This window comes from Orycteropus afer, unplaced genomic scaffold (assembly GCF_000298275.1).
Source record: "Orycteropus afer afer isolate SDZICR_OR568_19922 unplaced genomic scaffold, OryAfe1.0 scaffold00234, whole genome shotgun sequence".
Classification (NCBI taxonomy): domain Eukaryota; kingdom Metazoa; phylum Chordata; class Mammalia; order Tubulidentata; family Orycteropodidae; genus Orycteropus; species Orycteropus afer.
In genome coordinates this window covers 302,645-315,837 of record NW_006921821.1, presented here as the reverse complement: position 1 = coordinate 315,837, position 13,193 = coordinate 302,645, and the positions used below count along the sequence as shown (strand labels likewise).

At 41.4% G+C, this 13,193-nt stretch overlaps 1 protein-coding gene across 1 annotated transcript in view; it reads left to right on the top strand.

Moving 5' to 3' along the window:
* Positions 1–8,901: 8,901 nt before the first annotated feature.
* The window catches only part of NDUFV2 (NADH:ubiquinone oxidoreductase core subunit V2), a 54,851-nt gene continuing 50,559 nt past the window's right edge, over positions 8,902–13,193 (top strand). Inside the window, exons 1-3 of the mRNA XM_042782069.1 lie at positions 8,902–8,911; positions 9,371–9,674; positions 9,786–9,891. Coding sequence (XP_042638003.1) covers positions 8,902–8,911; positions 9,371–9,674; positions 9,786–9,891 — 420 coding nt within the window. The remainder of the gene's footprint in view (positions 8,912–9,370; positions 9,675–9,785; positions 9,892–13,193) is intronic.

Genomic DNA, 13,193 nt, shown 5'->3' with positions numbered 1-13,193 from the left:
CTTATCAGAGAGTTCCAATGCTGCTTCTTCCTCAGAGATCTGTTCTGGGTCTGCATCCTGCTCCCTTGTTTCTACCACTTTATCCTGCTTCTTTGTGTGAACTGTGATGGTCTGTTGTTTCTGAGGCATCGCGATGTCGTTGTATTTAGATCTCTGTTAAATGTTTGTGAAGAGCAGCCAAGGGTGATTCAGGCTCTTCTTGGTGGTTTTTTATTGTTGGCCCATTGGTGGAGAAGGAGGTAGTGGCTCTTACTCAGTAAGTGAAGTTGCATTAAGTGTGGGTGTAGTTGTGCCTTAGGGGACTGTTGTTGTCTCCCACTCAGTTAGACACAAATTACAATTGAATAACCATCAAAAAACTAAAAGTCCATGGATGAGAAATGCACTATGTAATCACACAGGAACAGTAACCAAAAAAAGAAAAAAGGGAAAAAAAGAAGAAAAAGCAAGAAAACCTGCAATATCTGGGGATAGGGCACTAAGAAAAAAAGTAGGGAAGGATAATAATAAATGAAGGGAAAATGCAAAAAGAGAAACAAGGAATGGGGTTAATCATGAGAAAAAAGGGGGAAAAGAAAAAAAAATTTCAATCAGGCACAGGGAGAAGAAAAAATGCTGAAAACTAGGACCTGGTAGGGGAAGCTTAAGAATAATAATAAAAAGGACAAAAGTATTAATAATGTTAGTTGTTTAAAAACAGACAAATAACAGGAAACTAATCACCAGAAAAAAGAAAGGGAAAAAGAAAAAAATAAAAACAAAAAAAGAGAAAAAAAAAATTAGTGGATGACAGGGTAGGGCACCCAGGCTCCGTCTGAGCACACAGACTGTGATGGAGTTCCTGTGGGCCCAGAAGGTAGGTGGGAGTGGGTGGTGGTCACACCTCTGTTCACCAAGCAGGTATGGGGTATAACAGTAACAAAAGGAATGTCATACCTTTTCAGTCTTGCAGGTCCCGAGTGTCCTTGGGGTTGCTGGAAAGAAGAACGTGTTCTTAAGCCCCAGGAATCTGCAAGAGCACTGTGTCTTTATATATCCAAGGTAGTCAAGCCACTTTTTAAACCTTTAAAATGGTAGTGCCCTCCGGACTGGCAAAAGTCCACAGCTCAGCCCACCTTTCTCTTCATCTTCTCCGTTTGCTCCCCAGCCACCGTGCACAGTCCTCCATGCAGTCCCGGCTAGCAGGGTGATTTTTAGGTTAATTCTTAGGTCCTACCAGCATGCAGGAATCTCCAAGGTGTCTGTGCCATCAGGATTGCTCAGGATTGCTGCCAGACCTCAGCTCCGTATGTCTCCATTTTTGGTATTTTCACGCAAATTCTTCTGCTAGTTGGGGTTTAGTCCACTTCTATATCCTTCCCTTAAAGGCTCAGGGGTCCAAGATTATCTTCTGTGTCTGTGTTAATTGGTTTCCTTTTTCTTTGTTGGAGAGCATCTGTGCAGTCTTTCTGCCTAGTCTGCCATCTTGCCGGAACTCCCAAGAAATCTTAAAAACAAAACAAACAAACAAAAAAAACAAACTCATTGCCATCAAGTTGATTCTGACTCATAGCAACCCCCTTTGGGTTTCCGAGGTGGTAAATATTTACAGAAGTGGATTGCCCAGTCTTCCTGCCATGGAGTGTCTGATGGGTTTGAACCTCCAACCTTCTGGTTAGCAGTCAAATGCCTTAGCCACTATATAACCAGAGCTCCTTCCAAGAAATCCTATTTTTGGCAAATTCCTATGTAGCTTTCAAGTGTCAGCCCAAGTATCACATACTCTGTGAAAGCTATTCTGACCCCACACACACACACACACACACACACCGCCCCAGTGAGACTTTGGCACCTCTTCCTCTAAGTTTCCATTTTGCCTTGCACACACACTCCGTCTTATAGTTGTTCCTTGCCTATCTGTAAAGTCTCCTTAAGAAGGAACTATGTTTTTCCATCTTTATGATTCCAGTGTCTTCAAATCTAGCACATTATAGGGGTTAGAAATAGATTTGTATCATAAATGAATGAATGAATCATTTCCTTATCAATTGTGCCTGCTCTGATTTTTTTTATTATACAACTTAGTCTATTTATACCACACCACACAGGTATAGATAGATAGATAGATAGATAGACAGATAGATAGATAGATGGATCAAGGCAAAGAATACCAGAAAGATGTCTACTTGTGTTTTATTGACTATGCAAAGGCATTTGATTGTGTGGGTCATGGCAAATTATGGATAACATTGAGAAGAATGGAAATTCCCGAGCACTTGATTGTACTCATGAGGAACCTGTACTATGACCAGGAGGCTGTCATTAGAGTAGAACAAGGAGACACTGCATGGTTTAAAATCAGGAAGGGAGTTGTCAGGGTTGTATCCTTCCCTCATACTTATTCAATCTATATGCTGAGCAAATAATCCGAGAAGCTGGACTATATAAAGAAAAATGTGGCATTAGGATTGGAGGAAGAATCATTAACAACCTGAGATACGCAGACAATACAACTTTGCTTGCTGAAAGTAAGGATGACTTGAGGCACTTACTGATGAAGGTTGAAGAATACAGCCTGCAGTATGGATTACGTCTCAATATAAAGAAGACAAAAATCCTCACAACTGGACCAGTGAGCAGCATCACAATGAATGGAGAGAAGATTGAGGTTGTCAAAGAATTCACGTTGCTTGGTTCTACAATCAATGCCAATGGAAGCAGCAGTCAGGACATCAGACGACATGCAGCATTTGGAAAGTCAACCACGAAGGAACTATTTCAATTGCTGAGGAGCAAGGATGTCTCCTTGAGGACTAAGGTGCACCTGACAGAAGCCATGATATTTCCAATTGCCTCGTATGCATGTGAGAGGTGGACAATGAATAAGGAAGACTGAAAAAGAGTTGATGCTTTTGAGTTATGATGCCGGCGAAGAATGCTGAAAGTACCATGGACTGTTAAAAGAACTAACAGATCTGTCCTGGAGGAAGTGCACCCAGAATGCTCCTTGGAAGCGAGAATGGCCAGACTTCCCTCACCTATTTTGGTCATGTTGTCAGAGGGGACCATTCCTTGGAGAAGGATGTCATGCTTGGTAGGGTGGAGGGTCGAGACAAAAGTGGGGGAGTCCTTCAACGAGATTGATTGATACGGTGGCTGCGATGATGGGCTCAGGTATAGCAGGGATTGTGGAGCTGGTGCGGGATCGGGCAGTGTTTCGTTCTGCTGTGCATGGGGTTGCTATGAGTCAGAAACGACTCGATGGCACCTAACAACAACAACAACAACAACAACACAGGTATATACAGCAACAAATGAACTGCTGAGATAAAATATAATTTTTCTGAATTATTATTTTTCTGAATATTTTATATGCACAAGGAGAATTGGCTACGTAAGGAAATTTTATATGAATCTTTTTGTAACTGGTCAAGGAAGACATGAATTCAGATGCTCATAGAAATTTCAAGGACTAACTCGTGGGAGGCAGACCAGAGCAGTTTCTTCTGCCTGGAATTAAAGCTGCCCAAAGAGTTTAAGAATGGACTTTTCTCTCCTTCCAGCCCAAGCCTGTCCACACCCTGGATTATAGCCTGAATGAAAACTCATAGTAATAAAGGAAGAAAGTGCCCTCTGAGGAGAATTATTTTTCACCTTTATTTTTTATTAGACAATTTCTCAAATGAACATATCTTTTTTTTTTGTAGTAATAAAAATAACACATGTAAATTGGAATAAATCCAGATAATGCAAAAAGGTATAAAGGAAAAGTAAGAATTACTTTTAATCCCATCACCCAGAGAGAATTCTTAGTAACATTTTGACATGTATGTTTCTGTAATTTTTCTATGCATATACAAAAGGTAGTCATAGTATACATGCTATTTTGTAACACGATTTATTAAATTTCACTTATCATGGACATCTTTCTTTTATAGTAAGTATTGGTATTCATAATTATTTTTAAATCTGCATAGTAACATACTATTGTTGACTGTACTATAATTTATCTAATCAATTCTCCACTGAGGAACATTTGCATGGTTTATAGTTTTTCACTATTTTGAATAACATTGTGATAAATATATTTGTGTGTACAACTTTATACATTTTTCCAGTTATTTCCTTAGTATTAATTCACAGAAGTAAAATTGTTGGGCAAAAGGGTATGAATATAAAAAAATTAATACATATATATTGCCAAATTACCCTGTAGAGAGACTGATCTTATTTATACCACTCTCATCACTGGATGAAAGTACATTGCTCTGCACATTGCCAAGACAAGGTATTAACGATCTTAAAATCTTGTCTAACTGTTAGGTAAAAATTATACTGATTATTTATTTACTTATTTTGATTTGTTGACAGGGAAGCATTGATCAAATTTTAAGAGAAATTTTCGTTTTAGTTACAGAAGCCACTAGGACTCAGTCCCATGTTGGGGAAGCAACAAGTGACCTGAATCTCCCAATAGTTATGTTGTTAGGTGCAGTCTAGTGGATTCTGACTCATACAACCCTGTGTACAACAGGAAGAAATACTGCCTGGTCCTGCTGCCATCCTCACCATTGTTACTTTCTTTAAGCCCAAGGTTGCAGCCACTGCATCAATCCAGCTTGTTGGGGGTCTTCCTCTTTTTCACTGACCCTCTATGTTATCAAGCATGATGCCCTTTTCCAGGAACTGTTCCCTCCTGATAACATGACCAAAGTATGAGAGGTGAAGTCTCTCCTCACTTCTAAGATGTTTTCTGCCTGTATTTCTTCCAAGACAGATTTGCTCATTTTCCTAGCAGTCCATGATGATGGCTTAAACCAACTCATAGCAACCATTTTGAGGACAGAGTCAATCTGCCCCATTGAGTTTCCAAGGCTGTAAATCTTTGCAAAAGCAGACTACTTCATCTTTCTGCCATGGAATGACTGGTGGGTTGGAACCACTGACCTTTTGATTAGCAGCCAAATGCTTTAACTACTACTCCACCAGAGCTCTTTTTTGATAATGGCTTACCAAAAAAAAAAAAAAAAAAAACCAAAACAAAACTCACTGATGTTGAGTCATTTCCGACTCATAGCAACCCCTCCTTGGGTTTCCAAGGCGGTAGCTCCACGGAAGTAGATTGCCCAGTCTGCCTTCCGAGGAATGGCTGGTGGATTTGAACCACCAGCCTTCTGGTTAACAGCCAAATGCCTTAGGTATTTGCACCACGAAAGCTCAGAAAGGCAGAATATTTACACTATATTCAAGATTTTCATTCATTCAATAAAGTTCATTAAATTCCTTCCATATGCCAGAAAAAGTGCAAGCTGTTGAACTGAGCAAAATGGGCATGGTAGGTTTCTATACTCATGATGGTTTTAATTTGGCAGTAATTGTGGTGTTATGGGAGTGGAAGCAGGGAATATTTAGTGTAGATATAATAAGGACCAATCTAGCCATAAGAAGTCCTGGCGATGCAGTGGTTAAGCACAAGGCTGGTAACTGAAAGGTCGGTGTTTCAAACCCACTAGCCACTTATCGGAGAAAATGTGGCAATCTTTTCCATAAAGATATATAGTCCTAGAAACCCTATGGGGCAGTTGTACTCTCTTCTGTAGAGTCACTACGAGTGGGAATTGACTTGACAGCATGGGTTTGTTTTTGGGTTTTAATCTAGTCATGGGATCACCATGAATCAGAATTGACTAGAGAGCAATTCTTTAAATCTAATCTGGGAGGACAGTTGTTAGTTACCATCCAGTGGATTCCAACTCATGCTGACACCATGTGTGCAGATTTGAATGACTCCACAAGGTTTTCAAGGCTTTGACCTTTTGAAGGCTGATTGCCGGCTTGTTTTCCAAACGTGCCTCTGGGGAGATTCAAACCTTCAACCATTCCATTAGTAGCTGAGTTGTTTTACCGTTTGCATAATCCTGGACTCCTTGGGAGGACAAAGAAAGCCCCAACAGAATTCAGTATATGTATGCATATTCTGCATGTATTGGATTGTGGAATGACATCAAGAACATCATACTTGCAGAGAGCAAAAGGTCATTAAAAAGACAAGAAAAGACCAAAATGGTTGTCAGAAGAGACTCTGAAACTAGCTCTTGAACAGAGAGTAGCTAAAGCAAGAGGAAGAAATGACAAGATAAAAGAGCTGAATAAAAGATTTCAAAAAGCAGCTTGAGAAGACAAAGTCAATTACTATAATGAAATGTGAAAGACCTGGAGTTAGAAAACCGAAAGGGAAGAACACGCTCGGCATTTCTTAAGCTGAAAGAATTGAAGAAAAAATTCAAGCCCTGAGTTACAATATTGCAAGGTTCTATGGGCAAAATACTGAATGGTGCAGGAAACATCAAAGGAAGATCAATTGGTCAATGTTCATTCATTTCAGGAGGTGCCATATGACCAAGAACCAATGGTATTGACGAAAAAAGTCGAAACTTCAGTGAAGGAATTGATGAAAAACAAGGCTCCAGGAATTGACAGAATACCCATTGAGATGTTTCAACAAACGGATGCCACGCTAGAGACACTTAGTCGTCTATGCCAAGAAATTTGGAAGACAGCTACCTGGCCAGCTGACTGGAAGATATCCGTATTTGTACCCAGTTCGAAGAAAGGTGATCCCACAGAATGTGGAAATTATCAAACAATATTATTAATATCAGGAGCTCTGGTGGCATAGTGCCTAAGGCATTTGACTGCTAACCAGAAAGCTGGCGGTTCAAATCCACCAGCCACTCCTTGGAAGGAAGATTGGACATCTCCTTTCATAGTGATATCACCTCAGAAACCCAAGGAAGGGGCACTATGAATTCGACCTGACTCAATGGCAGTGTTTTTTGTTTGTTTGTTTGTTTTTTATCATTAATATCATATGCAAGTAAAATCTTGCTGAAGATAATTCAAAAACAGTTGCAGCAGTATATCAACAATGGACGTTTAGAAATGCAAACTGAATTTAGAAGAGGACGTGGAACAAGGGGTATCATTACTGATGTCAGATGGGTCTTGACTGAAAATAAAGAATAAGATGTTTACTTGTGTTTTAGTGACTATGCAAAGGCATTCAACCATGTGGATCATAACACATTATGGATAACATTGAGAAGAACGGGAATTCCAGAACACTTCATTGTGCTTATGAGGAACCTGTACATAGACCAGGAGGTTGTCATTTGAACAGAACAAGAGGATACTGCATGGTTTAAAACTAGGAAGGGAGTGTGTCAGGCTTGTATCCTTTCACCATACTTATTCAATCTCCATGCTGAGCAAATAATCTGAGAAACTGGACTATATGAAGTAGAACATAACATCAGGATTGAAGGAAGACTCATTAACAACCTGTGATATGCAGTGACACAACCTTGCATGTTGAAAGTGAATATGACTTGAAGCAATTAATGATAAAGATTAAAGACTACAATCTGCAGTATGGATTACATCTCAACATAGAGAAAACAAAAATCCTCAAAACTGGACCAATAAGCAGCAACACAATAAATGGAGAAAAGATGGAAGTTGTCAAAGATTTCATATCACTTGATTCCATGATCAACACCAATGGAAGCAGCAGTAAAGAAATTAGATGACGTATTGCACTGAGCAAATCTGAGGCAAAAGACCTCTTCAAAGTGCTGAAGAGCAAAGATGTCTCTTTGAAGACTAAGGTCCACCTAACTCAAGCCATGGTGTTTTAGATTGCATCACATGCAGTTGAAAGAAGAGTTGATGCTTTTGAGTTGTGTTGACAAGAATACTGAAAGTACCATGGACTACCAGAAGAACTAACAAATCTGTGCTGGAAGTAGTGCAGCAGGAATGGTCCTTGGAAGTGAGAATGGCCAGACTTTGTCTCACTTACTTTGGTCATGTTGTCAGAAGGGACCATTCCCTAGAGAAGGATATCATGCTTGGTAAAGTGGAAGGTAAACAAAAAATGGGAAGTTCCTCAAGGAGACGGATTGACACAGTGGCTGCAATAAAGGGTTCAAGTAAAACAAGCCTTGTGAGGCTGGTGCGGGACCAGGCAATGTTTCTTTCTGTTGTATGTAGGGTCGTTATGAGTTGGAGCCAACTAAACCGGCACCCACAACAAAAATATGCGCATTTGAATTCATTTTAAAAAACACATTCCAAAAAGAATCCATGCTGTAGCAATCAATATGATCCATTTATAGGTTTGTTTGTATTTAATTTGTGCTATGTATGTTTGGAAGGAAGATGGGGCAATCTACTTCCGTAGTGATACTGCCCTGGAAACCCAAGGAGGGGTCGCTATGGGTCGGGTCTGACTCAACGGCACATAACAACAACAACAACATGTTTGGTTTTAGTTGTAGAAGAACTACAACCGTGTTATGTGTACTGGTGTTGGGTTTTGTATATTTTTAGATAAGAGTATATAAAAATACTTTAAATCAACATTGATAGAGTATTTTTCATTTTTAAAGGGAGACACTGAGGACTATTTAGGAGAGACAAACTAATATGAAATATATAGCAAAAAATGGGAATAAAGGTGCTGATTTCGAGTTCACTGGGGGCAGCCACCTGTGTCTTGAATCCCATAACTGGTGAAATGTAATTTACAAAGCATTGCAACAGAAAATTTTACAGGTTTTGAGCTAACGAAGAATAAAATTTAAGAGTCCATGTGCTACTGTGAAATTTCCAGAAATTATTCACAAGTCTATTAAAGTAAAAAAAATGGACAAAAATGTAGGTACAGCACATGACACAAGAAAAGCAGTAAAGGAAAAATCAAGAGTCAGAATCTGCCTGGTAAAATCTCCACAGTAGGAAACAGTGCTGTGCATATTAAAGCAGTTACTGAATAAATACTTGTTGGAATTTCCAGAGATGACCAAGCAAACATCAAGAAGGAAGTGGCTTTTTTTTTTTTAATCATAGAAGATTTCTAACATGTACGAAAGTACAGAGAATAGTAATAAGAACTCCCACGCAAATTCAATAGTCGTCACTCACGACCAATCTTCTTTCCTTTATATATCCTCCTCCCCATTACCCGGGAGCTCTGGTAGCATAGTGCCTAAGGCACCTGACTGCTAACTAGAAGGCTGGAGGTTCAAACCCACCAACCACTCCTCGGAAGGAAGGTTGGGCAATCTACTTCCTCGGAAACCCAAGGAGGGGTCGCTATGAGTCGGTCCAACTCGATGGCACATAACAACAACCACCCCAGTATTCTGAAACAAAAAACAGGTATCATATTTCAACCCTAAAAATCTCTAAAATATAGGTTTTTTTTTTTTTTTTTAAACTAACCATAATAAATAAGGAAGTGCTCAAGTTGTCACTACACTCTCCAGGAGCGAAGCTCACCCCTTAAACCTGCAAGCAGGCCCCTCCCACATCCCACACCTCCTTTCAGGGTCGACACCGCCGGACCGGCCTTTTAAGGTTGTGGCGGATCTTCACTCCGCCCCTCTTCTCGGGAAGTTCCCGCCCACCGGGCTCCCGCTGACCCTGCGCGCCCCCGTCAACCAACGCCACCTCGGCGTAAGAAGCGGCTCGCGGCCTGGAGACGCTGAACCCGGGCTCGGGAGCGCGCACGCCGTGCGTCCAGGGTTTCAGGATTCTACCCTGGCGCCTCCTGGGAAAGGTGAATGGTTTGGCCTGCTATGTTCCGCTCTGCGTTGGTCCGGGCCCGGCCAGCTTGCCTCACCGCCCAGTGGGTAAGGAGGATGGGGATGAGCCCGAGCACTACCTTTGCCCTATCTTCATGTCTCCGTGCTTCCTTTTGTTCTGGAAACCGGAGAGACCTGGGTTCTTGACGGGCCTTACAGGCGGGGGCAAGGACACTATGGCCTTCGCTTTGTCCCCAGGAAGGACGCTGCCGCCCCACCAGTGCCTGACTTCTCCAACAAGACTCGGGAGTTTACGCTTGTTTTGGTGAGGGAGAAGGTGAAGGAGGGGCCGCTCGGTCTGATTTTTGCTCTTTCGCTTTGTCACGGGTCTGGCAGATATGTTCCTAGTACTCTCACCCCGAAGGAGCAGGCAGGCACCTTGTCTTATCAAGCCTAGTGAACTGGTTGCTGTAAAGTATACTCGAGAACTCTAGATTGTTGGCTTTGGCTTTCTTTCTTGTTGAAGGATTACTGATAGTTGGCTTAGGCCAAGAGAAGGGCGATCATTGTTTCTTTTACTGCAGTTATGTATAACGGAGATGGTCGGTAAGTGTTACAGACTACATTGGTGAAAGACCCTCCCTGAACACCACGACAAATTCATCATCCAGCTAGGGAATCCTAGGATTTAGTGCTCGGAAGGTCTTTTGAGATCATTCAGGTGTATCGTATATTGGGTAAAGAAATTGAACCTCAGAGGCTGAAACACTCGTTCAAGTTAATTTTAAAAAGCAAATGTCAAAATTCTACGATAATACCAACAGGACATTTACTGGAAAGAACGAAAGGCCCCCCCCCCCCCCCCGGTAAAACAGAAGGGGAGTTAGTGTGCATTTGTATAAAGTGAGTTCAGGGCTTTAGAGTTAGATCTGAGTTTGGATTATGGCTTAACCACCTTTTCTAACTGTGAGACCTTTCTTTTAGTTTCCTCAGTTGTAAAATGGAAATATTCTATCTTGCAGAGTTTAGCCTTCCAATAAATATTTGAAGCCTCTCTAGCTCCAGATCTGGTGAGCTACAGGGAATAATAGAGGTAATATTGACTAGTTTTTATGTGCCAAGCACTGTGTTAAATATTTATAGTACACATTTAATTCTAATAATTAGAATTAGGAAACAGATTGAGATAGTCTCTGTTCTTGTGGAGGTAAAAGGGTAAATATGAAGATAAATATACAATGTTAAAGGTGTGAGTTCAGAAAAAAAAAAAAAAAACCAGTTGAATGGCACTCATGCATTGCTCAGTAGAACTGTGTTCTATAGGACTTTTCATTCTGTGATCTTTCAGAAGCAGATTGCCAGACCTTTCTTCTGAGAAACTTCTGGGTGAGTCCGAACCACCATCCTTTTGTTAGTAGCTGAGCACTTAACTGTTTGCATCACTCAGGGACTAGAGAGATGAGTAGGGCCATCCAACTTGACATGAAGGTGGGATAAGATGTCTCTTGGAGGTGATGCCAACATTTTAGTAGTGGATGGATTGGAGGAGGCTTCTAGGTAGAAAGGATAGCATGAGAAAAGACTCGATGTTGACAAGGAAAAGTGGTGGGTATGAAAAACTGCAAGTCATGTTGCTGGACTCTACTATTAAGGTAAAGTGGATTCTGAAATGAGCTAGGATAGAGGTAAGCAGATCTTGGTGCTCTTTGCGTGTCGTGAATAGTTTGACTTTGTCTTAGAGGCAGTGGGGAGTCACTGAAGAGTTTTAAGCAGCAGAGGGACAGGTCAGATTTCTGTTGCAGATGAATCATTGGGTGAGACTGAAATGGAACTGGTTTAACTGGAGCCAGAGGCAGGTAGATTAAAGATAAGCGGCCCTTGCAGAACCCTAAGTGAGAGATGCTGTGAACCAGAACTTGTTTGCTAGTAGAAAGAATGGAAGATAACAGATAATATTTCCTATTTTCTTTTGTGTTTGAAGTGAAGCAGTTAGAGATATAAATTAAAAAGCAATTTTAACAATGAAAAACAACATAAACTTCAGGTAATGGAGGAAAGTTTTAATCATGTTTCATACTAGTTTCTGCAACTTAATTTTTTTGTCCTTTTTTTATAAACAGTACCTGATAGGGAGTATGTGCACAATCTGTTTAACTGATGAATAAATTTAGTGTTTTATTACACAAGTAATAGTAGCATTGGTTGGTTGTTAGGAACCTGCAAAAAGGACAAGGAGGCCACATGTTCTGACCTCCTCTAATCCCACAATAGGAAGACAGAATCACCATCAATAGCTCAAGGCCTATTCCTGTGAGGCCAGACATGCTGCCTCCCTCCAGCCCTTTCTCCAACCGTTCCTCCCAGAGCACCCACCACCTCTCTCCTGGATTTGATAATTTGCTGCAGTGGCCACACAGAACTCAGATTATGAGGTTTATTAGGGAAGCACCAGACTACAATTCAAGTTCAGGAAAAATGCTCAGTCTCTCTCCCAGCCCACTGTCTCTCAGCCAAGTCTCTCACAGTCTCTCCCCCAGCAGTGCAAACTAGGGCTGTTATACAGAGAATTTGTTGGCACCAACACTCCGGCCTTCAGCATGTCTTTAATCAAAGCACTAATTTCCTTCTGTCCACCAGATATCCTATATTGTTTCAAGTTAACAACCTGAGTGGGCTCAGGCAATTCCAGTGGTTCCCATTTAGCATATCCAATCAAGTATTAGCTGAAGGCGGACTTATACACTCTCTGTTATCCACGTACACCATCATCGTTTCTAATGTACAAGCAGGTAAGAGAACATTCAGTAGCCATAGTACATTCAGATAAACACATAATCCTTTTAAAGACATTCCAGGTTCATCTGTTCACCTTGATTACTGTCCCATTCTGTGCATATTGCCTTGGGCCTTTGGCTGGGTGTAACCAAAAGCCCTAGCCTCTGGATCTACTACCTACTTTAAGAGGTAACACCAAACAAAGTAACCATCTAAGAATCCAAAGTTTCACTTCCCAGCCCCCTTCCTTCTTTCTTTCACAAAATCTCATGCTTCTGGGAGTCTGGAGCCACTGCAACAAATCCCATTTCTGACACCAGTTGCTTGAACAATTTCTCTTAGAAAGATCAGCACGAGGCCAGTCCCCATGAGGTGGAGGTTAAAGATGTCCCAAATGTCCAAACTACCATACCACTCCATCATTTCAGACATTAACTCCTCCTCCTCCTCCCAGTAATTTCCCCAGTCTTAGGGTTCTGTGTTTTGCTGTAATGCCTCACAGAACTCACAGACACCCAAGGGTTCGTCACATGTAGTAGTGGTGGAGGCTGGCAGGCTGGCAAGTCCTAGGTCCGTGAGTAGGTCTGGAGGATCCTCCCAACTCTCGGGGTTTGATGAACCTCAATCAGCAGATCAGATGATGGCTGCTGTCCCAAATCCAGGGGTGAGATGAAGATGATCCAAGACACAAAGCCGGCGCAAGAGGAGAGCGAATCTTCCCAGGAGATTCGTAGGTATACCTCCGGGAAGCTAAGGGTGGTGATTTGAATTCTACCCTCCAGCAAGGCAGGACTCAAGATACATTCCACCTGTGTTGCCCCAACAGAAATAACCTAAATCCCATCACAGAGT